This window comes from Carlito syrichta, unplaced genomic scaffold (genome assembly GCF_000164805.1).
Source record: "Carlito syrichta isolate Samal-C Ts95f unplaced genomic scaffold, Tarsius_syrichta-2.0.1 Scaffold287526, whole genome shotgun sequence".
In the NCBI taxonomy this organism is placed as follows: Eukaryota; Metazoa; Chordata; class Mammalia; order Primates; family Tarsiidae; genus Carlito; species Carlito syrichta.
In genome coordinates, this window is record NW_007231622.1 from 477850 (window position 1) to 504600 (window position 26751).

General features: G+C 50.0%; 1 protein-coding gene across 1 annotated transcript in view; it reads right to left on the reverse strand.

Annotated features, from left to right (window-relative positions):
- The window catches only part of SEMA5B (semaphorin 5B), a 52850-nt gene extending 28287 nt beyond the window's left edge, over nucleotides 1-24563 (reverse strand). The window contains exons 1-4 of the mRNA XM_021709863.1: nucleotides 24427-24563; nucleotides 11183-11386; nucleotides 5786-5885; nucleotides 931-976 (exon numbers count right to left, since the gene is read on the reverse strand). Coding sequence (XP_021565538.1) covers nucleotides 931-976; nucleotides 5786-5885; nucleotides 11183-11386; nucleotides 24427-24550 — 474 coding nt within the window. The 5' untranslated portion in view covers nucleotides 24551-24563. The remainder of the gene's footprint in view (nucleotides 1-930; nucleotides 977-5785; nucleotides 5886-11182; nucleotides 11387-24426) is intronic.
- Between the last annotated feature and the right edge of the window lie 2188 nt (nucleotides 24564-26751).

Consider the following 26751-nt stretch of genomic DNA (forward strand, 5'->3'; position numbering starts at 1 on the left):
TCATACCAGCTCACAAAAGAGGTGTCCCCTGTTGCAGTGAAACTCTATACCAAAGAGCCAAGCACTTGATTAACTCTGAACTTCTAATTAGGTTTTGCGTGTCACTAATCATCTGTTCCCAGAGGTGAGAGACTGCAGTTTTATATCCCCTCAGCCCCAGCTCAGTTCTGGTATACAGTAAGTGCTCAATGAATGCTCAATCACTGGGAGACCAAGAAGCCTCCTAGACGTGAGAATTGAGGTTCTCTCCTCATTAAAGAAGAGATGACCTTCCTTCCTCTAGATTGCTCAGCCTCTGCAGAGATGGTCTGGCATCTGTTTCTCAATCTGGGATAAATGTTCTGGATCAAAGAGTCCCATTAAAATGCTTCTCAGAGCACTTAGGGAATTATGCTGGGGGAGTCCTTCTTGACAGCAGATAATAAATCAATCACAGCTCAACAAAAAAGCTGAGTTGGAATAGAATCATTCAGGATGGGTTAGGAAAGGAACCGGGAACACCCTCTCCCTGAAGGTCCACACTCAGACCCTCCTGTGAGATCCAGGCTCTGGCCTTAGAATGACCAAGCAGCATGGTTTGCCCAGGATTGTTCCAGTTTTAGCACTGAAAGTTCTACATCTGGGAGAACCTCTCCATCCCAGGCCCCCTCTGCGAGGGCTCTTTTCCTCCGATCCTCATCAGCAGCTTCTCTGCACAATGCAAGAGCCATGTGTGTGCCTCTGTGTACATGTGGGCTGCACCCCTCTTCCAAAGGTCTTCCTAGCAGTTACCCTGAGAGTCAGGGTCTCAGTCCATGGCCCATGAAAAGAACAAGTGGCGCCCCCTTGCCTTCCTAGGGCTTGAGTTCTGAATCTTGCTACTTGTGTAGTCCCACCCCCAGTTCCTGAATCCAGGGTTATAGGGAGAGAAGGAAAGAAAAGCAATCGTACCTGAAGGAGAGAGACATTGGCAAGGCTCAGTCTGAAGAGGTAGTTCCTGTGAAAACAGACATCATAAGTCAAGCTGGTCCTGCAGGCAGGACACCAGGGAGCAGCTGCCTGGCCCAGGCCTCAAGTGGTACCAGGACTGGGTGCCGATTGCACCCCCAAGGAGAGCTTTCCCTCCATTTGCTCACTTAATCTTTATACAACCCCAGGAGGAAATTCAGGAAACTCCATGTTACAGATGAGGAATGTTGGAGAAATGGCCCAAGTCACAGAGATAGTAAGTGGAGTTAGGATTAAAGCTCAGAGTGGGCTGGGCATGGTGGCTCATGCCTGTCATCCTAGTACTGAGGCGGGAGGATTGCTTGAGTCCAGGAGTTCGAGACCAGCCTGGGAAACATAGCGAGATTCCATCTCTACAAGAAATAAAGGAAATAGCCAGGTGTAGTGGTGTGTGCCTGTAGTCCCAGCTACTCGGAAGGCTGAGGCAGAAGAATCACCTGAGCCCAGGAGGTCAAGGCTGCGATGAGCCATGATCGTGCCACTGCACTCCAGCCTGGGCGATAGAGTAAAACTCTGAACCCCCGCCCCCTAAAAACTCAGACTGGTTTACCCCCAAATCCCATGCTGCCTGTACTCCTAACCCATGCAGTAGGCCAAGGGAGGAAGCCTCTGACCCTACCTTTTCCAACCATGGAGGCTGTTTCTGTTAATCAAGTCTCACAACGCTCTTGTAGAGGCTCAGGCAGGCCCATTTCCTGACCCACCCCTCCTCACATAGGTCACCCCTCTCTCCTGGCTCCACACCCTGGGCTCCTACAGCCTGTCTGCACTCCCTCCTGCAGCCAGTGACTTCGGGTCTGACCCTTTCATGGCTGCCTCCCTGGAGCACTCGCTGTGTCTCCTTGAGCCTGAATCATCCCATCTACCACCTCACCATCCCTCTCCCCACAGGCCAGCCTGCCCAGGGCTGCCAGACTCATCTCATCACCTGCTGCTCAAAAACCTTAAGCAATAATCATGATGACTACTATTAATAATATTAGATACTTATTGAACATGCCTCCCTGTCAGGCTCTACTAAAACTGCTTCTGGAACCAGAAGGCCACCATGCACGAGCTCCAAGATAGGGAGAATGCCAGCTCGGCCACCTGCTGAGGCTTTCTGAGAGCCTCAGTGTCTGCATCTGCAAAATGGAGACAGTAATGCCTGTTCTTCTTATTCCACAGGGGGATGGTGTGATGCACATTGGGCTTGATTAATGTCGAGCAGATGGAAAGTCTTAGTTTTCCCCAAGAATTTTCTTTCTTTCCTTCTTCTAGCTTTTGGCCATTCCTCTTTTGGTTCCTGATCTTTTAGGAATAATAACTTTGGAAAGGTCTGGCCTACCTCTGCTGTGCTGAGAAGAGAAACAAGGGGAAAGGTCATGGAGCAAGCCAGAGACAGGAGGAAGGGCCCTGCTGAGCGAATCCGGGCACTGGATAGGGTGATACCTCAGGCCAGGAGATTTCTCTCCCTGACCCTGGCTCTGGGCCCAGGCCCCACTCGGCTTCTTTGATGTCCTGGGGCTGGGCCAGGCTCACTGAGTGACCTTGGCTCCAGGCCTCTGTTGTCCCTCCCCCGCAACATCCCCAGGTCCTTAGCACAGCTCCCCTGCCTCACTCTTCCGGCCTGGGAACAGATGAACTCCAGCTTACAGCTGTGCCCCAGCTGCCTGCTCAGGTAACGTAGGCATCTGCTCACAGCTTTAACAAATTAGGGGAAGCATTGCATCACTTGATTCGTTTTTATCCCATCAGAAATCATTCATCACAACATCACAGTCAGCTCTTCTGGGAGCCGGGAGATGAGAACAGAGAGAAATCTCTGCAGCCTGGCCCACCCTAAATCCCTTATGGAACAAGGCAGGGTAATGAATAAATAGAAAATGTCCCTAGCCTGACCCCAGAGGTCCAGGAGTGAGGAAGAGGGGACGAAAATGTTGGGCAGAGAGGACTCACTACGTGGGCTCTAAGGGGTCCAAAGGGACAAGGCCAGAATTGATTTCCCCATCTACCTGAGGGTGTGGCCAGGCTCAAGGACCCAGGTCTGGCCTGCATGAAAAGCCTCCAGACAGAAAACATAGGTGCAGTTTATGGAGGAGCCCCAGGTCAAGAGGAACAGCGTGATTACAGTCATTACAATCACAAAGTGGCTTAATGTCTCCCAGCTTCATTCAGTTTCCCGGTCCATAAACTGGAGGCAATCACAGAACTCACCTCAAGGGGCTATTTTGAAGATTAGACGACTTACTGCATGCATGATTTACTACACGTTTTAGATTATTTGATATATGTGGGATTTACTACATTGACTACACGCATTCGTTGATTTACTACATATATGGTACTTAAAATAGTGTCTGGGCCACAGCAGGCATGGAATAAATGGCAGCTTTCAAAATGCTTTCACAGGGTTTTCTGAGTGAAGTCACCATATGTAGGCCTGGGGGCATGGTGGCTCCTGCCTGTCATTACAGCACTTAGGGAGGCCGAGGTAGGAGGATGGCTTAAGCCCAGGAATTTAAGACAAGCCTGGGCTACAGAGCAAGATCCCGTCTCTAAAAAGAAAAAGTGCAGCCGGGCTCGGTGGCTCAGTCTGTAATCCCACGTTTTGGGAGGTTGGGGTGAGTGGACTGCCTGAGCCCGTGGGTTCAAGACCCGCCTGGGCAACTTGGCGAGACATCTCTACAATAAATCAAAAAACCAGCCGGGTGTGGTGGCACGCGCCTGTAATTCTGGCTACTCAGAAGGCTGAGGTGGAAGGATCACCGGAGCCCAGCAGGTCGAGGCTGCAGTGGCTGGGAGCGGCCACTGCACTCCAGTCTGGGCAACAGAGTGAGACTCCAACTCAAAAAAAAAAAAAAAGAAAAGAAAAGAAAAAGTGCATATGTAAAATTGGTGAAATCAGAGTTAGGTCAAAGGATTAACAGCACAGTTTTCTGGTTGTAATGTCCTACAGTTAAGCAAGGTGTCACCACTGGGGACCTAGTTGAAGAACATATGGGATCTCTGTACTATTTTTTTACTACTGCGTGTCAATCTGCAATCATCTCAAAATAGAACGTAAAACAAGTACTCTCTTTGCTGGGAAAATAAAGCCCATACTCCTATATGCTTGCATATGCACAGATTCCCTGTGGGAGGACAGAACCTTGCCACAGGACAGGCCTCCAGGGAGGGGTTCTGCTTGTGTGACAGGGTGGCCCTACTTTCCACCCTATTCTCTTGTATACCTTTTGAATGTCATGCTGTAACACACTACAGATGCAAAAATAATTGGTTAAGTTCACAATTTTTAAAAAGAAGAGAAAATGCTTTCAGCCCCAGCTTCACAGCAGTCCTGTGAGGTTGGCAGCACAGAGCCTATAACCCAGACTTTACAAGTGGGGAAACTAAGGCTCAAAGGTCAGGATCACGCAGGACAAGAGCCCAGCTCGTCTGATCCTCGTCCAGAGCTCTGTTCTTGACCTGACTCCTTTTCATAAAGCAAATGAAGGGGCAGAGACCCTACAGAAAGTCCAAGGGCCAAGATGGCCAGCCACAGTGTAGCCTGGGAATCCCCAACCCAGTGGTCACTCTCTCTCCAACCCCAGACTTGCTGAGTCAAACCTCTGGGGTGCAGAGCTGAAGAATGCTACACAGTTAGAGGTGATTACACGGACGGACTAGCAGAAAAGCTCTAACCCTGGGGTTAGGAGACCTGGGTTCTAGTCAAACACTGTTGTCATCTTACTTTGTGATCTTGGGAATGTCACCTTCCCCTCTCAGCCTCGCTGCTTCATGTTTAAAATGAGGACATTTGGCTGGGTGTGATGGCTCATGCCTATAATTCCAGCATTTTGGGAGGTGGAGGCGAAAGGATTGCCTCAACCCAGGGGTTCGAGACCAGCCTGGGCAACTTGGTGAGACCTCATCTTTACAATAACTCAAAAAAATTAGCCGAGCATGGTGGCATGCACCTGTAGTTCCAGTTACTCGGAAGGTTGAGGTGGAAGGATCACCTGAGCCCAGCAGGTCGAGGCTGTGGTGGCCATGAGCATGCCACTGCACTCCAATCTGGGCGACAGTGAGACTCTGACTTTAAAAAACAATTTTTTTTAAATGAGGGCAGTTGGATTTTACCAAGAATTCTCAAATGTGTATGTGCCTGGAGGCCTGCTAAAGGTTGGTGGGTGTCAACTCGAGTTTCTGATTCAAGAGGCCTGGAGTGGACCCAAGATTGTGCATTTCCAACACGTTCCCAGATGCTGCTGGTCCAGGGACCACCCTTGGAGACCTGGGGGAGGAGGCCGTGTCTAAGCTCCCTTCCCTGCCAGAGCAGAGGGTCTGTGGTTTTGTGAGGAATTATCTCCTAGTCCACCCAGAAAGTCTCCACAAGTCCTCCCTGGAGAGTATATTATCTTCCCTGGATCTGGGCTAGGAGGCCGCAGGAGTCAGGACGCAGGGAAGCAAGGGCCTCTATAAACAGCCAGCCAGCAGAGGGCTCCTGGGTGCCTTCTCTGCATAGAGCTCCCAGTGAGACATGTCCTGGTGGCATGGCAGGGACAGGGCAGGAGGTGGCCAGCAGGAATCCCTGACCTCACTGACTGCCAACCACGGAGGCAGGCAGCTGGCTGGGATTGGGATGTCCAGGGTCACCTCCTCCCCACCCCGCACGCTTCCTTCTGTGAGAGACGGATAATCACACACAGAGAGGGCCTGGCAGAGGGGACGGAGGCCCCGGATGTGGGTCTGCCCATGGTGGGCTCATCCTGAATACTCTTTCCCCCACCCTATACTGAGCACCCCCACCTCTGGCCCTGAGGAGTCACCCCGTTACCTGGCTCCCACGATGAGCTGGTTCCTGGAGGGATCCAGGGCGAGCTGGGAGAAATCTCGGGCTCCAGGGTAGGTGAAGTTGGAGACCCACGGCTTCAGATCTGGCGGAGGGAGAGGCAAGCCCTTCGGTGACTATTGCGCCAGGGGCTCCCAGACCAGAGGGCAGAAGGGGTGAAAATCTGAGAGAAGTGGGGCAGGGGCACCTAGGAGATGAGGGCTCCACCTGCCCACCTCTGGGTGGCCCCAGGGCAAGGTGGTGTGTTGTCACTGTTCCTGCCATGTTTCCTCACTCAGAGGAAGGCTCTGCCCTCCCCCAAGATGCACAAAGAGAAACCTGCAGTCACCCGTGACTCCCCCAAACCCTCACCAGCCATGTCAACATACACTGGCAAATCCTGTCTCTCCTACTTCCGAGATGTCTCTGAAATCCGTCCACTCTTTCTTTCAGTAGCCCAGCCCCATCCAAGCCCCCACCATCCCTTGCCTGGACTGGTGCCAACAGCCTCCTCACCAGACTGGCTTCCACACCAGCCCCTCCAGTCCATCTCCACAGAGCAATCATTCTCAGATGCAGATGCAGTCATGTCACTTTTCAGCTCAGAACCCTTCCAAGCTCCCAGACGCCCCCAGGAAACGCCCAGGTCCTGCGAAGGCCTTGGGGTCCTGGCCTGCTGGCCTCCTGATCCAGACGTATAGCACAGTCATTATTTAGCGACCAACCAAAAGAATGGTGCTCCCTTTTTTAATGTTCCCTCAACCTCTCCACCGCAGCCACACTAAATGAATACTTCACACCTCCCCAAATCCAGCCCATGAGAGCCTGCAAACCTTTGCACTTCTGTTATGCCTTGATGGAACAGCTCCTGTTCACCTCCATCCCCGCTTCCTCCAAGAAGCCTTCCCTGCCTCTCTCAGGTTAAGGGCTCTAGTAGTCTTCTACTTTGCTGCCATCCTAGCCCACTCACCCTGCAAGTCTAGCCTGGTGGTTTGCTCTGGAGACCAGGAAAACTCTTGTTTCTCAGACCCCCAGGCCCAGCCCAACCCCTAGCAGTGTTTGAAAGAATGTATGAATAATACTCAACTCCCTTCTTGTATGAGGAAAACCCAATTTTCCAACAAGATTCCACAGAGGTGGGAGGTACGGAGAGAGGGTGGTCAGTGTCCACCCCAATCTCCAAGGAAGGTTGCTCCCAGTCAAGGCCTTTCAAAGGGATGGGGAGGGCAGAGAGGAGACTTCACAGCCTCTGTACAGAAGGAGAGTAGAGCTGGGCTCGGTGGCTCAGCCTGTAATCCTGCGCCTTGGGAGGCTGAGGTGAGTGGATTGCCTGAGCCTGTGGGTTCGACACCCACTTGGGCAACTTGGTGAGACCTCAATCTCTACAATAAATCAAAAAATTAGCCGGGTGTGGTAGTGCGTGCCTGTAGCTCCAGCTACTTGGAAGGCTGAGGCGGAAGGATCCCCGGAGCCCAGCAGGTCGAGGCTGCGGTGGCTGGAAGCGGCCACTGCACTCCAGTCTGGGCGACAGAGTGAGACTCCAACTCACAAAAAAAAAAAGAGTGGTCTGGAGGGTATACCTGGACAGTGCCAGCTGACTCTCCCTCCTGCTGGAAACCCACGTCCAGTCCCATCTTGGTTTGCAGCCCCTGCTGACTCTCTTTCAGTTCACGCCTCATGGATGGCAGGAATGGGCACCAGTGAGAAGAGCGCCCAGGGGCAGAGGAGCGTCCATGCCAATGGGTGTGAAGATGAAGGGGAATGCGCGGGGGCACGGTGCTCTCTCCCCACAGCGCCTTAGTGATAGGCTCACAGAAGGCCCAGAGCGGGGGAAGGGAGAGAGACTGTGTGTGTGTGTGTGTGTGTGTGTGTGTGTGTAATCCAAGAGAAAGAAATCATTGCTCATTATCCCTCCACTACAGAGTAAAAACAGCCCTTCATTTCTGCACGACAGGCAAACACTTAATCGCTCCCTGGAGAACTGGAGGTTTTGCGAGTTGGATGTTTTTCAGAAAACTGTGATATGCATGATTTAAAAAAAGAAGAAAGAAATTCTGCAGCAAAATGAAGCAAACCCCTTGGGCCTGCCTCTTCCCCTAGCAGGTGACTATGGCAAGAACTGTCTCGTCACCATGACGGCATTTGGGTGATATGGGTATCTTTGGAGTGAATCGGGTCCGGTGGGATGGGTATTTAGCTGATCAGGGCTACTCTCAGAAATCCTGGCCAAATACTACACTGCCTTCAAAACTAAACCAAGGGTCCTCCTCCTTCAGGAAGGCTTCCTGGATTGCAGCCTCTCCACCCTGTTCTTATTTTGTTCCACATTCTACCTTTTCTGTTCCATTCACATTGTATGTTACTGTCACTCTGAATGTGCTCGTGTGTCTTCTGCAAGTGTGTAGGGAATGCCTTGCCTGTCGCTGTCGGGCCCTAACAGGAGCAAACGGGCTACACTTTAATTCCTTCCTTCCCATCTGAGAGGGGCATTCCAGATGCGGGCAGCTGAATGAGGGGAGCGGTGGCATGACTGGTCTGCTGCAAGTTCTCCGTCTCCATGCAGGCCCTTTCTCAGGGAGAAGAGGAAACAGGGTAGAAGCTTGGATGACAATGAGGGGGATAAGGGGTGGGGAGTGGTGGCCCCTTCCAGTTTCTGTCTCCCTCCTCTAGCCCCAAAGGGACCCACATGGGCAAGGAGGAAGGAGCGAGGGGGGAGAGACGTGGCTGGGCACAGTGCCGCCATCCTGGGGGCGCCTTGGGAAGGGAGCCAGCCTCCTCTTATTAAACAGGCAAAGAGGACCAGAGGGAAGGCTGTCTTTAAAACACTGAGCACGTTCTGAGCTCCGTGTGCAGCGAAGGCTCTGGACGGTGACTTTAAGAGAAAAAATGACATTCTCCATGACGCGCCTGTGCTTTTAATTATAGTCAATTCAATTACCCACCTTGTGGATTAACCACTGCCAGTGTTAACTCGGGGTTGGCTTCTCCCGGCTGCCTAGAAAGGGAAGACTGTGGCGAACCGGACAATACGCAGGCCAGAGAAACACACAGGTGGGCCCCCTTTAAAGAAACCCTCAGGAGAAGATTTAACCTTACAAGACAGAAAAACAGCAGTCCGATTCTGCAATTGGCAGCTCCTCTAGGGTATTGAGAGGTTATTCACAGCTTGGGCAAGTGTCAGGGGAGACGGAAACCCACAGGCACGAGCCAGGAAGCCCACAGATGAATCAAAAATGAATGTAGCATTCGAGGGGGTCTCAGATGCTGGAGGCTGGGGCTGTGCTGGGTTCGGGCACCTTCTCCAGAACACAGCACACCCAAGCACAGTCCCTCACCCAGTGTGAACTGAGTTCCTCCTGTGTGTTCAGTGGTGCTCGGGGATGTGGGGGCTCAGGGCTGAGAGGACCAGTCCTGGTCGTGATCCAGGACCAGCTGGGCTGGAGGGCCCATGGCAGTGACCTTTAACAAACAATTCAAGATCATCAGAGGAAACTCTTATTTGCCTCTGTGGCCCCACAGAGTACCCTCTGTGCCTGCCACTGAGCAGGGCTCGATTCACTAAAATGTGGTGAATAGATGGGAAAACTCAAAGCTGTCAGAATAGGGAAGGGATGGGGGGGTAGTCCTTCATTCTGTAAGAGATTGGGATGGGAAGACAGACTCATTCAATTCATACCTGAAGACCAAAAATGATCTCTAGGAATCCAGACACGCAAGGAAGACATCTTCCACCCCTCCAACCCCTTCTCCACCCGATCTGCTTCAATACAGATCAGCCTGGCAGGGAGGGGGACAGGGATTCAACCAGGCCCCAGCGTGCCCCCTGCAAAACCTGGAGAGGAAATGTGTCATTAGGAGCTGCCACAGGGACCCTGACATGAAGGGTGCAGCTTTAAGAAGCCATTCCTTCCATCCCCCACTTGGTCCTGCCTTTCAGTGACAGCCACCAGCACTCTAGGAGCCATCAGAAGTCTGAGGGTGTACGCGCGTTTTGTAGGCTTAGGACATTGTTAATTTACTTTAATCCACTTAAGCCTTCAGCGCTGTGGATCTCAGCTCAAACAAGACAGCGGCAGGAGACAGCTGGGAGCCTTCCTCCTGAGAGGCACCAGCTCCCAGCTGGGGATCCCACCCTTCCAGATGCCCCCCAGCCTCTCCTAGCGGTCCCCAACTCTCATCCATAACACTCCTCCTCTGCCCCTGAAATCCCAGGCCAGCCTTGGACTCACTGATAGATTTTTCCACTCCAGTTCCATCTTGCCCCACCCCACTGGCCATGTGGAATCCCACAGGATGGGGTGCACATTCTCATGTCTAGGGCCCCAGAGGGTAGGGCACCTGCTTGTGTTGCCACAGGCAGAGCACTGCACATGGAGTCCGGAGTCATTGAGTCTGAGCTCCAACAAGCCTTTCCAACCCTCTACATCTCAGTCTTTCTGTTTGTAAAAGGAGGAGACAGTCTCCTTGCCCTGCCTTCTTGACAGGTGCAATGAGGAGGCAACAGGCCAGATCAGACTTAAGAACCTGGGGACCCCTGAGACCCCATCTGCAGATCCCAGCGTGAGCTGCCACATAGGTGATGAATCTTGTATTAATGTGATCATAACACAATCAGGGCCCCTCGCTGAGACACTCTGGCATTTATGTTTTGTTTTGCTTTATAGATGGTCATCAAATGTATATACCAAATTTAGAAACTCTTACAAGAACTTACACATCTTTTGGAATAGGTCCAGGGATTCACAAATCCCAGTTTGGGAAACACTTTAATAGGACACTCTCACGCCCTCCCTTGACACACAGAAGGAGTTATGTATCATCAGGGTCATGTTATGGGGTTTCCCAGGACCCTAAAGATAGGCAACCCTGCATGTTAGAGCAGAAGGAAGCTCTCCTGGCCAAGGCTGCAGTGAGGTGGGATTACATACTGCACTCCAATCTGGGTGACAGAGTGAGACCCTGTCTCAAAAAAAAAAAAAAAAAAAAAAAAAAAAGGAAGCTCTCCAGAGATCTCCAGGCCCTTCCTGATGTGTGTGTCATCTTCATTTATCCTCCCAGAGAAGCCAAGAAATGGAGTGATGCTTCCAGAAGAGCTGGGGTTGAGACCACTAAACCCCTCGCGGCCACCGCCCCCCAGGAAGTCCACAACGTTGTTCTCTAGCAATGGATTTCCCAAGAAACGACCCCTTCCCCCAGGTTGGCATGCACAAGGGCCTGAATACATCATCTGGAGACAAAAATTAGACCCCTTCAGCCCACTGCTGCCCATCCTTCTTAAAACATCTATCCCCAGAAGAAGAGTCTCAGGACCCTATAGGAAGTGAACAAGGACTTCCAACAGCCCCAGAGAATCTGACCTAAGTCCTTCAGGACATAGGCTTTGGAGTGGGAAGGGGCTCTCACCTTCAAAGGCCACGATGGGGTGTTCCCTCAGGGCACACAGCTGCTGCTCACTGCTGGGCTCACTGGAGACATCCTGGGAGCTGGAGAGGTGGGACACCAGTAGTGTGAGGCTGGGCAGCAACAGCGAGACAGCCAGGGGTCCCGTGACCCCCATGGTGGGCCCCTCTGCGGTCCTAGCTCCCGGAGGCAGGCTGGGGAGAAGATCTGTAACGCAAACACTTTGTCTCACCACATGCTCCCTCCATCTCACCGCGTGCTCCCTCTCTCACTAAGTGCTCCCTCCATCCCTCCAGATGCTCCCTCCATCTCTCTAGGTGCTCCCTCCGTCTCACCAAGTGCTCCATCCATCTCACCTTGTGCTTCCTCCAGCTTACTAAGTGCTCCATCCATCTCACCTCGTACTCCCTCTCTCACCAAATGCTCCCTCCGTCTCACCACAAGCTCCCTCTGTCAGGGGCCCACTTCTCTCAATTTCCTTGTGGTGGTCAGGGGTACCATGGGGCTTTAGAAATAAATTTATATTGTATTTATGTTACTCAGCGTTTGTTCTGGTCTAGTAATACAAAGTTATAGATCACACCTTGAAAGCTCATTTCTCTTGTAATGGGGTTCTGGACAAAACTGACAAATTATAGAGCCTTTTCTGTTATGATCCCCAGTAATTTAAAATTAGTTTTAATGATAAAGGTGGTATCTTAGGTATTTTAATAAATGGAGCTGGGGCCATAGGTGGCCATTTGTAAAAAGATAAATCTGGATTCATGATTCATACCTTATATACTAGGAAAAATTCCAAATGGATAAAAGATTTAAATGTGAAGGATGAAAGTATAAACATACTAGAAGAAAATCTGGGCACAAACCTTTAAACCTTGGCTCAAAATTCAGAAGCCATCAAAGGAAAGACGGATACATTTGACTACATTAAAACCACAAACTTCTGCATGTCCCTCCTCCCCCAGAAAACAACATCAAGCAAAACCAAAAGGGGAATGACAGACTAGAAAAATATTTGCAATTCATATCACAGGCAAGGGACTAATATATAAAAACTTCTAGGAGTCAAGGATAAAAAGACCAACAATCCAGTAGATAAATGGGCAATCAATATAAATACAAACAGGGGCTTAAAATATGAATGACATTTATTCTCACTCATAAAAAGAGCAACACAAATGCAAACTGAGACTGGGACACCGTTTCTCCCACATCAGTTTAGCAAAAATCCAAGTTAGATGCCACTGTTGTTGTTGTTGCTGTTGTTGTTTTGAGTTGGAGTCTCCTGTTGCCCAGGCTTGAATGCAGTGGCATGATCATGGTTCACTGCAGCCTCGACCTTCCAGGCTCAGGCAATCCTTCTGCCTCAGCTTTTTGAGTAACTGGGACTACAGACATGCGCTGCCACCATGCCTGGCTAATTTTTTTTTATTTTTTGCAGAGATGAAGTCTCACTGTGTTGCCTAGGCTGGTCTCAAATTCCTGGGCTCAAGCAATCTTCTTGCCTCAGCCTTCCTAAATGCTAGGATTACAGGCTTGTGCCACCATTCCCAGCCTGCCACAGTCTTTTGGTATGACTGTGGAGAGAGGACCACTGCCACAGATTGCTGGTGGGTGTGTAAGATAGCACAACCCCTGTGGAGGGGATCCTAGCAATGCCTGGCAAAATGACAGACGCATTTGCCCTCTGACATAGCACCCTAACTCTGGGAGTTTAGATTTGTGCTCCTCAAAGTGCGGTCCACAGACCAGTGTTGATTAACATATTGAAACAATTCCGTGGTAAGATAAATGCACAGATTTCAGAGTCTGTGTTTAAAAATCTTTATAGAAATTTGACAGAGTAATTTTTATGTCCATTGAATCTAATAACAAAATATTTGGGCTTGTATTTTGCATGTTTTTTTTCAATTCATTTCTCTAGTCATTCATTTTTATTGAATTTTACATAAGTATCCATCTGTGACAGATTGTAAATTGAAAAATCAAACCTGCTTCCTCACCACAGATAGCTGAGAAGCAAAAATAGACTACAGAGGCGTCTACATGTGCGCAGTAGGTTACGGACAAGATTACGCGCTGCTCTGCTCTTTGAGATAATAGAAAGGAAGGAAACAACCAAGTATTCACAAACAGGAGACTGCTTAGATAAACCATGGTGTGTCTTCATAATGGAATACTATGCAGCCATGGAAAAGAAGGAAGTGTTTTCTCTAGATTTTGATATAGACAAATGTCCAGGCATATTAAGTGAAAAAAGCAAAGTGCAGAAGCATTTTTTTTTTTTTTTGAGTTGGAGTTTCACTCCGTCGCCCAGACTGGAGTGCAGTGGCCGCCCCCGGCCACCGCAGCCTCAACCCGCTGGGCTCTGGCGATCCTTCTGCCTCAGCCTTCCGAATAGCCGGAATTACAGGCATGCGCTACCACGCCCAGCTAATTTTTTATTTATTGTAGAGATGAGGTCTCGCCAAGTTGCCCAGGCGGGTCTCGAACCCGCGGGCTCAGGCGATCCACTCACCTCAGCCTCCCAAAGGCGCGGGATTACAGGCTGAGCCACCGAGCCCGGCTGTGCAGAAGCATTTAATAGCATGCTACCTTTTGTGTAAAAAAAGAGAGAAAAAGGCATATGTGTGTGTGTGTTAAAGTTGATGCTTCACTGTGTTGCTCAGGCTGGAATTGCAGCAGCATCATCATGGTTCAACTTCCTGGGTTCAAGCAATCTTACTGCCTCAGTTTCCTGAGGAGCTAGGACTACAGGCCCACACCACTGAACTCAGCTGATAGTTTTTTGGAAGAGACAGGGTCTCCCTATGTGACCCAGGCTCATCTCGAACTCCTGGCCTCAAGCAATCCTCCTGCCTCAGCCTTCCAATGTGCTAGGATTATAGGTGTGGGCCATTATGCCTGCCAAAACTATATATTTATACTTGCTCATATTCGCATTAACATACACTAGAAAAATGAACAAAAACTAATTTTAAATGTTACCTAGGATGAATATGGTGACTCATGCCGGTAATCCCAGCATTTTGGGGGGTCAAGGCGAGAGGATTGCTTGAGCCCGGGAGTTCAAAACCAGACTGGGCAACATAGTGAGACCTAGTCTCTAAAAAAAAAATTAGCTGGACGAGGTGAGTCCAGAAGTTTGAGGCTACAGTGAGCCATGATTGTGCCACTGTACTCCAGTCTGAGCAACACAATGAGAGCATGACTCAAAAACAAACAAACAAAAAAACAGTGACTTATAAGTAGCAAAATGGTAATCAAGACTTCTCAATATATACTTTTAAATATTTTTATTTTGACTAGGTAAACATATTAGCTATTCAATAAAAGTTTTTAGACTTCAGAAACTTTTAAAAGACTAGTTTGGATTCACAAACATCCCTGATGTGGGGAAGTCTCAAAATTTACTTGGAGGCCCAACTGGTCCCTTCTGAATCACCTTCCAACGCTCTCTGTCCCCAGCCCATCCAACCAAGACTTGTTGGCCCCGCCTCCCTCGCAGGTCCCTAATCACAGAGTGATGTCCTTGGTGTCACTTTTCCCATCTACAAAGTGAAAGGTTGAACTAGATTGGGGATTTGGGGTGGGGTGGTGGTAGTGGTGGGGGCTCAGAAAGGAGTCCTGGGCTGGCAGGTAAGGGATTCTGAAGGTGATTCTGATAAGCCTCCCCGAGGATGGGCCTAAGGGGACAGGAAGCCCCTGGGCTCCTTCCTGCCCTAAGACCTTTGCCCCTAGTCCTTCCTCTCGCTTCTCTTCCCTCTGCCACTACATTATTCCAGGTCTGGAAAGTTACAGTAGGATTATTTTCTTCCTAAATTCCTCACACGTGTGTGAGATGGGATAACATACCCCTTTGAATGGCTGCCAGGCTTCGAGAAAATACCCCAGTGAGGCCAGTGCCTGCACTCCGTGCGGAATGGATCCCCTCCTCCTCAGGCTCAAGCACCTGTGCTCTCCCCAGCCCTCCCCAGCCCCACTCCCTGGAGTGGTTTCTCACACTGCCACTCCCATGGGGGTTTTCCTGAGTGCTAGGCTGGGTCCTCCCTGCAGCTTGGGGCTTGGCACTGCTGTCCCGTCCTTGGTGCCCACCACCCCCTCTCCCTGACACTGACCCCTGGCCTCTCAAACAGGGCCACAGAGATGGAGGAGGAGAGAACCACAGGACAAGGCCGCTCTCTGGAGCCAGACAACCTGAGTGCAGATCCCAGCCCTTCTCCTTTCTAGATGTGTGACTCTGGGGAAGAATGCCTAACTGCTCCCTGCCTTTGTTTCCCCAAATGGGGAATGATAATAACAAGATCAACTTCCTCCGCAGTTGTGAGGATTAAAGGAGTTATTACTTTTCGGGGGCCTAGAACAGTGCCTGGCAGACAGTGAGCAATCAGTTAGTGTGAGCTGTTCTGGCGCTCTGGGGAGGAGGCACAGGGTCTGGTGCATTTCCTCAGCGCTGGATGCCTTCTATTTGCACCTCCAAACTTGTACTCACTCCTGTCTCCCTGCTCTGTGCCTGTGAGGGGGTGGATGTGCTTGGGAAGGGCCTCCCTTCCTTCTGTTTGGGTTAGGCCACTGTAGGGAGGAGGAGACCGCAGTGAGCCCCAGTAGCGGTTGCATCCCTTGGCAGAAGGTCTGGAGCTCCCCGCCTGCAGCTCCTCTGCATCCTGGCTCTGGAATTCGCTCCTCCTGTCCTCCCTCCAGAACCAGGGGTGGCACCGCCTCCTTGGTTACCAGCCCCCGGGTACTGCACAGAGAGCCATCCCATATGGTTCCCAAACCCCCTTCCTACACCTTTGTAAACAGTTCTTTATTAAACTGCCCTCACATTTCCCAATCTGAGTGTGCCATCTGTTTTTGGGGTCCCTGACTGATAGAACACCTAATTAGGGATACTCAACACATACACAAAATCCGCTTTTTAGACCTGAGCTGAGGCCTTTCTCCCATCAGTCCCTAAAGGCGTCTAAGGTGGCAAGACAACCGCCTTCCCACATTATTCCCAGCCCTCTCCCTGCCCCCTACTCCTTTACCGGGCCTTCCTGCCTCCCCACCCCAGGTCTGACCGTTACCCGCAGAGTCCCCAGGCCTGGTCCTCTATGTGGTCAGCCCCTGTGTTCCAAGGGCCTGAATTAGGAGCACATTCTGGGCCCCCTCCCCTCCCCAAAACCTCAGGCCTGAAGGTACTTAAGTTCTGCAGCAGAAGTTCCATTCTCATTATGGTTTTTATGTAAATATGTCCTCCAAGTCTCTCGTGAATCAATAATGGCTAGATTAATATCTCTGCGTCCACCTGGGCCCCAGCACAGCGCGTCTGTCTGCTGTTTCAGGAGAAGGGAAGGGAAGCACAGAATATAATTGGGAGCGAGGAAAGGGGTGAGAGCAGGACCTGGACTCCACATCCACATCTCCTCTATCCGGTTACCTTCCCTCCAGGTGAGGAAAGAGCAAGGAGCCATGCCACAGCTTTGCAAATTTCAGCAGAGCAGGGGGTGAAATACTGAATAAAGGAGAAGAGGGGTCAGGACCTACATCACTGGGAACATTCCAGGGTCTGACTTTTTTGAAAAATTTTTATTTAGCAGAGTTTGATACCGTAGGGAGGAGGTGACTGCCCAACACCCAAGAACTCTCCATCTTTGAAAATCATCTCCCCTCCTCTCCATCCATGGTCAGCGGGGTAGGTCCCAGCAGCCTTACATGTGTCATATGATCCCCACCCAGCCATAACTGCTTGTACCAGGATGGTTATGTGATCAAAACAGACCAGTCAGCTGCTCTCCTATAGCAATTTAGGTCTGTGCCCTCCCCCCGCTACAAGGGTCAAATCAACGTTTGTGGAGGAACTTGGAGCATGTAAATACAGGCCCTGTGGGGTGGTCCTCTTCTACTTTGCCATGTGGGCCAAGGACAATCTGAAGACAGGGACCTGACAGGAGGCAGAGAGTCAAAACTCACTGGGGTGCTGACAGCCTTCCAGTTCCTAGTTCCAGCGCTTTCCTGAGGTCTAACTCCCTTCTCCTAGATTTCTATAGTGAAAGTTCCCCTGGTTTTTCTTAAGCCAGTTGGAGTTGTGTCAGACCAGGACCTGCTTACAGGTGTTGCCTCCTCAGTGTCTGATCTCACCTTCCTCCTTTCTAAAGGAACCTCTGCTCCTCGAGGGGCAGGAGATGGTCACCGGCCCTGCTCAAAACCTCTTCTAGTCTTCCGGGCAGAGGTGGCCAGTGAGATACAAGAGGAAGTTGTCAGCGGGGCTGGCATGAAGTGCTCTAAGAGGACTGTGCTCCCTCTTTCCTGGTCCACAGATAGGGTGAACAGTGCTGCCGTAGCCATCTGTAGCTATTAAGTGACCTTTGGCCACATGTTGAGGATGGTGCAACAGAAAGGCTGGTGGAAGCTAGTGATGACAGAATTAGCTCTGGTCTGCCTGCCTCTAGACTTTCTTCCTAGGTATGATCATCGTACTTCTGTGTCTCTCATTTCCTTGTCTACAAAATCAGGAGAATAATAACCCTTGGCATGGTGGCTTATGCCTGTAATCTCAACTCATTGGGAGGCTGAAGTGGGTGGATTGCTTGAGCCCAGCAGTTCGAGACCAGCCTGGGCAACATGGCAAAAACTTGCCTCTGAAGAAAACCAGAATTAGCTGGGTGTGTTGGCACATGCCTGCAGTCCCAGCGACTCGGGATGCTGAGGTGGAAGGATCACCTGAGCCCAGGAGGTTGCAGCTGCCTATGAGCTGTGATTGTCATGATCAAGCCATTGCACTCCAGCCTGAGCCAGAGAGTGAGACCCCAACTCAAAACAAACCAAAACAAAAATATCATAGAGCTGTTGTAGAAATTAAATAAGTTATTTCGTCTAGATAAGTGCTAACTATTATTATTATTGTTGTTATTATTAGAGAATAATATACTCTTAATTTGTGTAAGCCCTTGTTTCTGAGGTCTCAATTATATCATCAGCCAAATACCATTCCTATCCCATACAGTTTGGTTTCTCATGCTTACAACCAAACACCTCTACGACAAACAGAAATTTCTATTTCTAATATGTCTGCCTGTTCTGATGTTAAAATAATCCCAGAATTTTTCCACCGGCCGTGCATGGCCAATCCAATTTCCCTGAGGGTTGTAGCGTACCATGGAAAGCCCTGAGCTTGGGAGGTTGCCATAGCTGCTTGTAAATCTTGGTTTCATCACCTGTGAAATAAGGCTAACAGTGCCTTGGAAAGAATGCTTTGAACTCCCAGAACTAAGGCTGGCACAGAGTAGGTCCTTGATGATACGCATTCATATCACTTTATTAGTATACATAAAGGATTCAGCGAGTTACCTAAGTGCCTGTCCCAGGGTCAGCCATTCATTCGTTAATACAATACTTCTCTGAGCATTTACTGAACATCCACCATGTGCCGGGCCCTGTATAGATGGGGAAGTGGGGGAGGGGAGGCCCACATGACAGAAAAAATAAACGGTCCTTGCCTTCAAGGAACTTACAGCCTAAAAGGGGAGAGCAGACATGTGCCCAGTGAGCAGAGACGGGGACCAAGGGCCTGGGCTCTGGATGGGGAAGGGGGATGTAGAAAGCCTGTGCCTCGCCCTGCCTCGGGGCGCTTGTCAGTGGCACTGTGGCAGGGTGCTCTGGGAGTGAGGGAAGGGAGGTGCAGCACCAGCTGACTCCTGCTATTTTGGGAAACCCTCAGCGACAAGGAAAGCATTTTCCCATATCTTCGGCCAGAGCTTCTGCCTTCTCTCAAGCTGCTGCCCCAATTCCCTGTGGGTTCTCGATATGGGGTCATCCTAATGGTGCCTGGAGGCGTGAGAATGCATGTGCATGTGTGTGAGAGAGAATGCACACCCACGCAGACACCCCTTGAGGACGCCTCGCTTTGCATGGGACTTCTGGGCTCATTTTCCCAGCACAGATAGTAGGGGGAGGATTAGCTGAAGCGTGGGAGGGGAGGAGATCTCCGAGTGATAGTAAAGGGGAGCAGAGGGCAGAGAGCCAACGCCAGAGGTTACAGAGGGACCCTTCGCTTGGAGAGGGTGGGGAGAAGATGAGGGGCGGGGCGGAGGGTGTGTGTGTGTTAGAACTGAATCCCCCCAGAGCCCAAACTGGCCTCCCAACAGCCCCCGCTGCACCACTGTGCCCTCCCCTGCTGGCCAGAGAGCTGTCTGCCGAGACCACCCCCCATGGTGGGTAGAAGCTGAGTTGTCACGCTGAGTAAGAGGACAGATAAGGGGTGCCAGCTCTCCTGCAGCTTACAGCCTGCAAAGGAGGCCAGAGACTGTAGATCAGCAGGAAGCAGATGATGAGAGTATCCTAAGAGGGACAAGATGCCCTGGAAAATGGGTGAGTGGGCTGTCAGTGGGGAGGGCATCTGAGGCCTCATGCAGAAGGCAGAACTCAATCAGGGCTTTGACGGAAACAAGGATGGAGTTTCTCCAGTCATCAAGGAAGAAGAGCTTTCCAGATGGAAGGGACAACACTGGCAAAGACTTGGCCCTGGAGCATCCTCAGATGATCTGAAAGGGGCAGAGGGAAGTGTAGAGGGAGATGAGTCTGGAAAGGATGGCTGAGGCTACACATCATGGTGAGACTTCAGCGCAAACCTAAAGATTCAGGTTTTTGTTCTGTTGAAAACAAGGACTTGTCGATGGTTTGGGGCTGTGAAGAGATGGGTCGGACCCGTGCCTTGGGAAGTTCGTGACAATGGGCATGGAGAGGGTGGATCAGAACAAGTTACTCATCAGCAGGGTGACTCTGAGAACTGGGATTGGGCACTTCTTCCTCCCGGAGTGTTGCTGGATCTCAGCCCCACGTGCACCCTTGGGGAGAACATGCCAGCCCAACTGCAGGGCTCGGTGCAGACAGAAGCAGGGAGACTGGAGGACCAGGTTGGAAGCTGTGTGGGCCACAGAGTTTGCATCCAGGCAGGGGCAACTAGACCTCTCAAACTGCTGCCCACAAGGAGGTCCTCGCCAGAGCAACCACAGGCCTCTAATTCTTTTTAGTGAAAAATCTTTTTAAATAGAAAGGGTATAATCAGAAACAAAACGTCAACTTATGACCCTAAAAGATGAATACAAAAGCCTGAATAAAAAATGGCCAGAGCATATTGACAGCATGCTGGCACTCTTTCCCGGCAAGACCTCATGGCAGCTTCACAAGAAGGCTGAGAGCATCATTCTCTGTTGACAGGGAGGAAACGGAGGTTAGGAGAGTAGGAGATTATCGAGGCTGAGACACTTGCACAAGGTCCCAGGACCAGTTAACAATGGAGCTGGGGTTTGAACCTAGACTCCCCTGCAAAAGCCCAGGCCCTGGGCCACTACGCTCCCCATCCCCACTGGAGGACAAACTGGCCCCAGCCCTATCGGCACATTCCACAGCCCTGGCTCCACGCACTCTCCAAGCAGCCCTGGAGTTTAATTTGGTTTCCTGAGTTGGCTTCCTTACCAGGGAGAGCGCTTTCTGGCTATAAATTATTAAGCTGACTTCCTGCTGCAAATCAGCCTCCTGTGAGTTTGGGCTGTGGGAGCCAGTTTTTCCATGTCCTGGAGAAACAAATTCTAGAGGTTCCAGATGAACAGGACAGAGTTCAGAGCCCTGAGTCCAGCATACTGATAGTCCCCTGGCAGCTTCCTCCAGCCCAGACCGGACAGCCTGGGGCCAGGGTGGGTGAGAGAGGAGATGCTTTCTTTCCTTCCACCTCAAGATCAGTCCAGGAGGACCTTTGGGGAAGGGGGCTCAGGCTGGCCTCCTCCCTCGACCCGTCCCTCCTTGACACCATTCAAAGCCTCCACTTGGCTGCCTGCCTGGGAAAGGGGAAGAAAAAGAGAAGGAAAAGAAAAGAAGAGGAAATAGAGGGGCGACGAAGAGCAGGGAGGAATGTATTCCGGCTACAGTTTGGCAGGGAGGGGAAGACATGGGGGGTGCCCCTAACTCTCCTGCCCCCGCCCAGAGCCACTGAATACTGTGGCCCAGTGGTGGGCTTCTCCGTGGAGGCTGGGAAGGCATCTTCCCACCCACCTATCACTCACCACTTGGGGGGCCAAGCTTAGCCAAACTCGGCACAAAGATAAGATTGAGATGCAGATTCCTTCCCATTGCTCTGAATAGAGCAGATTGGATACGGATTTTCCTCTTTTCTTCCCATTTAGACCGTCTGGACGACTGGAGTCCAGAGTGAAGGTTGGGACCAGATGGGGGAGGGGCAGGGACGCCGAAAGACTTCCCAACACTTTTCAGCTCTTGAATCTGGGGGTGAGCGTGTGGGGAGCCAACTCTACCCTTGCACCCTTTCCCAAGGGAGCAAGTTCATTCCCTGCCTCTGTGTTCTGCAATCTGAACCGGGCTGGGTGAAGTTGGGGTCCCCTCTCCTCCACACATTCCTAGAAATCTCCAAGTTGTGCATTTGTCCTATTAGTGCTCTGCAGTCCTTCCCGCAGTCCCACCCACATTCCTCCAACCGAACCCACGGGGAATATAAAAAGAAAAATGTGATGACAGAAGGTTTAACCAGAAGGACTCTTGCAGATCACTTGGTTCAACTCTGTACTTCACAGACAAAGAAATTGAGGCTTGGGAGAGAGTATCTAGCTCAAGATCAGGCAGGGAGCAAGTGGCAGAACCAAGCCTCAGTAATAGTAACAACAATAACAACCATGTTATTAGGTACCAGGCAGTGTTCTAGGCTGTCTATATGATGCCATTTAATCCGAACAATAACCTTGTGAGGCTAGTACTATTATTGTCCCTTATTTCATGGATGGAAAACTGAGGCACAAACCAGTTAAGTAACTTGCAAAAGGTTAAACTGAAAGAAGCTGCATCCAACTCCAGGCAGTCAGGCTCCAGAGATCCCTTGCTCGGTCTCAGCACGCCATACAGGACTCAGACTTTTGGAAATGGCATCATTGAACATTTGTGAGCAGAGCCCAGGCCGCTCCAGGGGTCATCTGCAGACAGTGCAACTTCCTAAGCATGGTTTACAGTCTTCCGTGTTTGTGTTCATGGAGGCTGTACTTGCTCCTATGAACAGAGTATGTCCACATGAAGTTGAAACAGAAATCAAGAACAGAAAGGGAATGTTGACATCACTTGGGAAAACAAGTGTGAACATCATGAGGGCAACTTTGTGAGGGAAGGCGGGCATGTGGAGGAAGGTAGGCCAAGAACTTGTGGAAGGAGCCTGGCAGTAGAGGGATATACGACCCTGGTCTGCTAGAACCAGGCCTCACAGAGCCGTGGCATGGCTTCAATGAGGTAAGGGACATAGGGTGTTTGGTTCATGCCTTGCACAGAGCAGTACTTTTTTCTTTTTTGAGTCGGGGTATCACTTGGTCACCCAGGCTGGAGTGCGGTGGCACTGTCAAGGCTCATCGCACCCTCGACCTCTTGGGTTCAGGCAATCCTTCCACTTCAGCCTCCAAGTAGCTGGGAATACAGCCATGCACCGCCACACCCAGCTTATTTTTTACAGAGACAAAGTCTCGCTATGTTGTCCAGGCTGGTCTTGAACTCCTAAACTCAAATAATCCTTCCACCTCAGCCTCCCAAAGTGCTGGGATCACAGGCATAAACTGCCATGCCTGGCCCAGATTAGTATTACAAATGGTGGTGGTAGTGGCTAAACAAGGTGATATGATGATGAGTAGGATTTTGTTTTCTGTTTCTCAAACATTCTGTAATATTTTATTGTTTTTGCAGGGAAAAAGAAAACAAAGGAGACTTGCCTCCCTTAATTGCTGAAATTAAATGCTAAGGATGTTGCCAAACACAAATCAAGCTTATCTATTCATTAGAGCAGCCTCCTTTTTCTCCTCCCCATGGGCAGGCTCTCTCCGTGGAAACATTTCCCTATCAGATATGCAGTTGCTGTATAAAATGAAAACTGCATTTGAAAACACGCCTACAGCTCAAAAACAGACGGCAAATCCAGCTAAAGGCCTGGATTTTCTTGGGATTTCCAGCACAGATCCACTCATTCAGCATAAGCCTTTATGGGAAGGGCCCGTTTCTACTCTTTCATGAGCAAGGTTCCTCAACATCTAGACAGCTAGTTCTCCCATAATTCAGAGAGCTCCTAAAGAGATGGACAGGGGTGATGGTTGTACAGCAGTGTGAATGTACTTAATGCCACTAAACTGCACATGTAAAAATGGTTAACATGGGTCCATGGGAATGTAAAATGGTGCAGCTGCTACGTAAAACAGAATGGCAGCTCTTCAAAAAATTAAACATAGGATTACGAGATGATCCAACCGTTCTACTTCTGGGTATATCCCAGAATTGGAAGTAGATATTGAAGAGTTATTTGTACACCCACATTCATAGTAGCATTATACACAAGAGTCAAAAGGTAGAAGCAAACCCAAGTGCCTATCAACAGATAAGTAGATAAGAAAATGTGGTGTATCCATACAGTGGAATATTACTCAACTTTATAAAGGAAGTAAATGGTGACAAGTGCTACAACATGGATGAACCTTGGAGACATTATACAGAAGTAAGCCAGTCACAAAAAGATAAATACTGCATGTTTCTAATTATGTGAGGGTCTTAGAGTAGTCAAATCCATAGAGACAGAAAGTAGAATGGTGGTTGTCAGAGGCTGAGGGAAGAGGGAGTTATTGTTTAATGGGTGTGGAGTTTCAGTTTTGCAAGATGGAAAAGAGTTCTGGAAATGGATGGTGGTCATAGTAGCACAACTATGTGATATACCTAATACTACTGAATCATACTCTTAAAAATGATTAAGATAGCAAACGTTAAGTTATATAGATGTTACCACAATTTAAAAAGAAGAAGAGAGTCAATCAAACACTGACTCACACCTATAATCCCAGCACTTTGGGAGACTGAGGCAGGAGGATTACTTGAGCCCAGGAGTTCAAGACCAGCCTGGGCAACACAGCAAGACCTCATCGCTACAAAAATGATTTTAAAAATTAGCTGGGCAGGGAGCATATACCTTCAACTACCCAGAAGGCTGAGGCAGAAGGATCACCTGAGCCCAGGAGTTGGAGGCTGTGGTGAGCTGTGATCATGCCACTGCCCTCTAGCCTGGGCAACAGAGTATGACTCCGACTTAAAAAATAATAATAATAAAAAATAAAGAAGAAGAAGAGGAGGAGGAGGAGGGGAAGGAGGAGGACCTACCAATATACAGTGGGCTGAGGCCCTGCTCTCCCCTCAGTCTGGCTCCACTGCACCCCCCTCATTCTCCCCCAGGGCACACTTACCCTTCACCAGTGAGAGGAACAAGCCCTCTACTGCTCGTCCACATTTTGACTGTCTGGCTGGGGCACCAGACGACCCAGGGACCAGGCAGTGGGCAACAAGGAATGGAGTGAAGCCACGGGGCATCCAAGAGATGCAGCCTAGAGAATAGCTGTGACAAGCACTGAAGGTGGAGGATTTCGGGGGAGTCTATGGACACATGATGAACTAGACAGAAGAGATGAGGTCAGGTGTGAGGCAAGACTGCCCAATGGATTGTGTGGTTGTCCACTGTATTTGTTTTCTGTTGCTGCTATAAAAATGACCACAGTAGCGGCTTAAAATACACATGTCTTTTAAGAGACAGAGTCTCACTCTGTCACCCAGGCTGGAGTACAGTGGCCTGACCATAGCTCGCTGCAACCTCAAACTCCTGGGATTATGTGATTTTTCCGCCTCAGCCTCCTGAGCAGCTAGGACTACAGGCAAGTGCTGGGCTAATTTTTTTTTAAGTTTTGTAGAGATGGGGTTGTTGCTCTGTTGCCCAGGCTGATCTTAAACTCCTGGCCCCAATAAGCCTCCTGCCTCGGCCCCCCAAAGTGCTGGAATTACAGATATCAGTCACTGCGCCTGACCTAAAACACATTTATTATCTTACACTTCTACAGGTTAGACGTCGGACATAGCTCTCAATGGGCTAAACTCAAGATGTGGGCAGGGCTGCATTCCTATCTAGAGGCTCTAGGGGAGAATCCATTTCCTTGCCTTCTCTGGTTTCTGGAGGCCACCCCCATTCCATCATTAAAGCTAGCAACATTGCAGCCTCCAACCCCATTTTTCCATCGTTACCTCCTCCTTGAATCACAGCTGGAAAAAGTTCTGTTTTAAGAATCCATGTGATTACACTGGGCCCACTCAGATAATCTATGACAATCTCCCCCCACCTCAAGGTCCTTAATTGAATCACATCTGCAAAATCCCTTTTGCCATGTAAGGTACCATATTCACAGATTCTAGGGATAAGGACATGGACACCTTTGGTGGACCATTATTCAGCCTGCCACAGCTGCCATGGGGACTTAAAACCAGCCATTCACATACAGCAAACACATTTCTAGTACCCAGAGACTTATCTGTGGCTGAAATTCTGAAGAAGAAGGAGTAATAGCTGGAAAATGGTCCCCCAGCAAGTCATGGTCACACAGTCTCAGGGTGGAAGAAGAAACTACTGCTGAGGGAATGTCAGGGAGCTGCAAGTACAGGCCCGAGGAAGGAGCAGAGTTGCAAAACTGACAGGCACAGGAGAGGGAAACAGGGTGTGTCTCTCAGGAAAGAGCATGGCCACAAAATGCAAAGGGAGACCGTGGGGAAGACCTGTGGGTGAACCACACTTCAACAGTAAGAAATTCATGAACATTGGCACACAAGGTTCACCAAAGGGTGATTATGATTCACGTCCCAAAAGGATCTTCCAAAGTGTTCTTCAAGTAATGAGTTCCACTGTGTTCTTAAAATAGGATTTACACCCAATTTTTCAGTAACACATAAAGGGATGCTTGTAAATCTATGGAAATGATGTGAGACCAGTAACATCTGCTGCCTTGCCTTCTGCGCTGTGGTGTTGGAGAGAGATGGAAGGAACCACCAACGGGGGTGATGGGCTCAGCCTCCGCCCAGACCCCTCCCCCAGCTTCCCTGAAAATCATCCTGTTGAATGAACATGCCAACCTTACCCTCACATCACACTTGCACTCACCAGGGCTAGAGAGACAAGGAAAAGTCATGATGGATGAGAAACAGGGCTGGACCCAGGACTCTCTGACCCCAAAACCCTGTTTTGTCAGCCTCTTCACAGAGAGAAGAGAATTTTCAGGCTGCAGGGAGTCGTGTGTGTGTGTTTTGGTGTTGGCAGCAGAAGTTGCATCCCTGCCATATGCTCACAGAGAATAAGCAAACAGCACCTGGGGCCATTGCTTACCTAGTGGGACCCTTCTGGAATGATACTTTAACTTTCAATAGGGGCACAGCCTTTCACTCCAAAATTATTAGAGGTAAGACTGCAGGCCAGGCGTGGTGGTTCATGCCTGTAATTCTAGCACTTTGGGAGGCTGAGGCAAGAGAATCTCTTGAGCCTAGGAGTTTAAGATCAGCCTGGGAAAATAGTGAAACCTTGCTGCTACAAAAAATTAAAATATCATCTGGGTGTGGTGGAACATGCCTGTAGTCCCAACTACTCGGAAGGCTAAGGCGGAAGGATTGCCTGAGCCCAGGAAGTTGAGGCTGCCATAAGCTGTGATCACTCTGACCATGCCACTGCACTCCAGCCTGAGTGACACAGTGAGAACCCA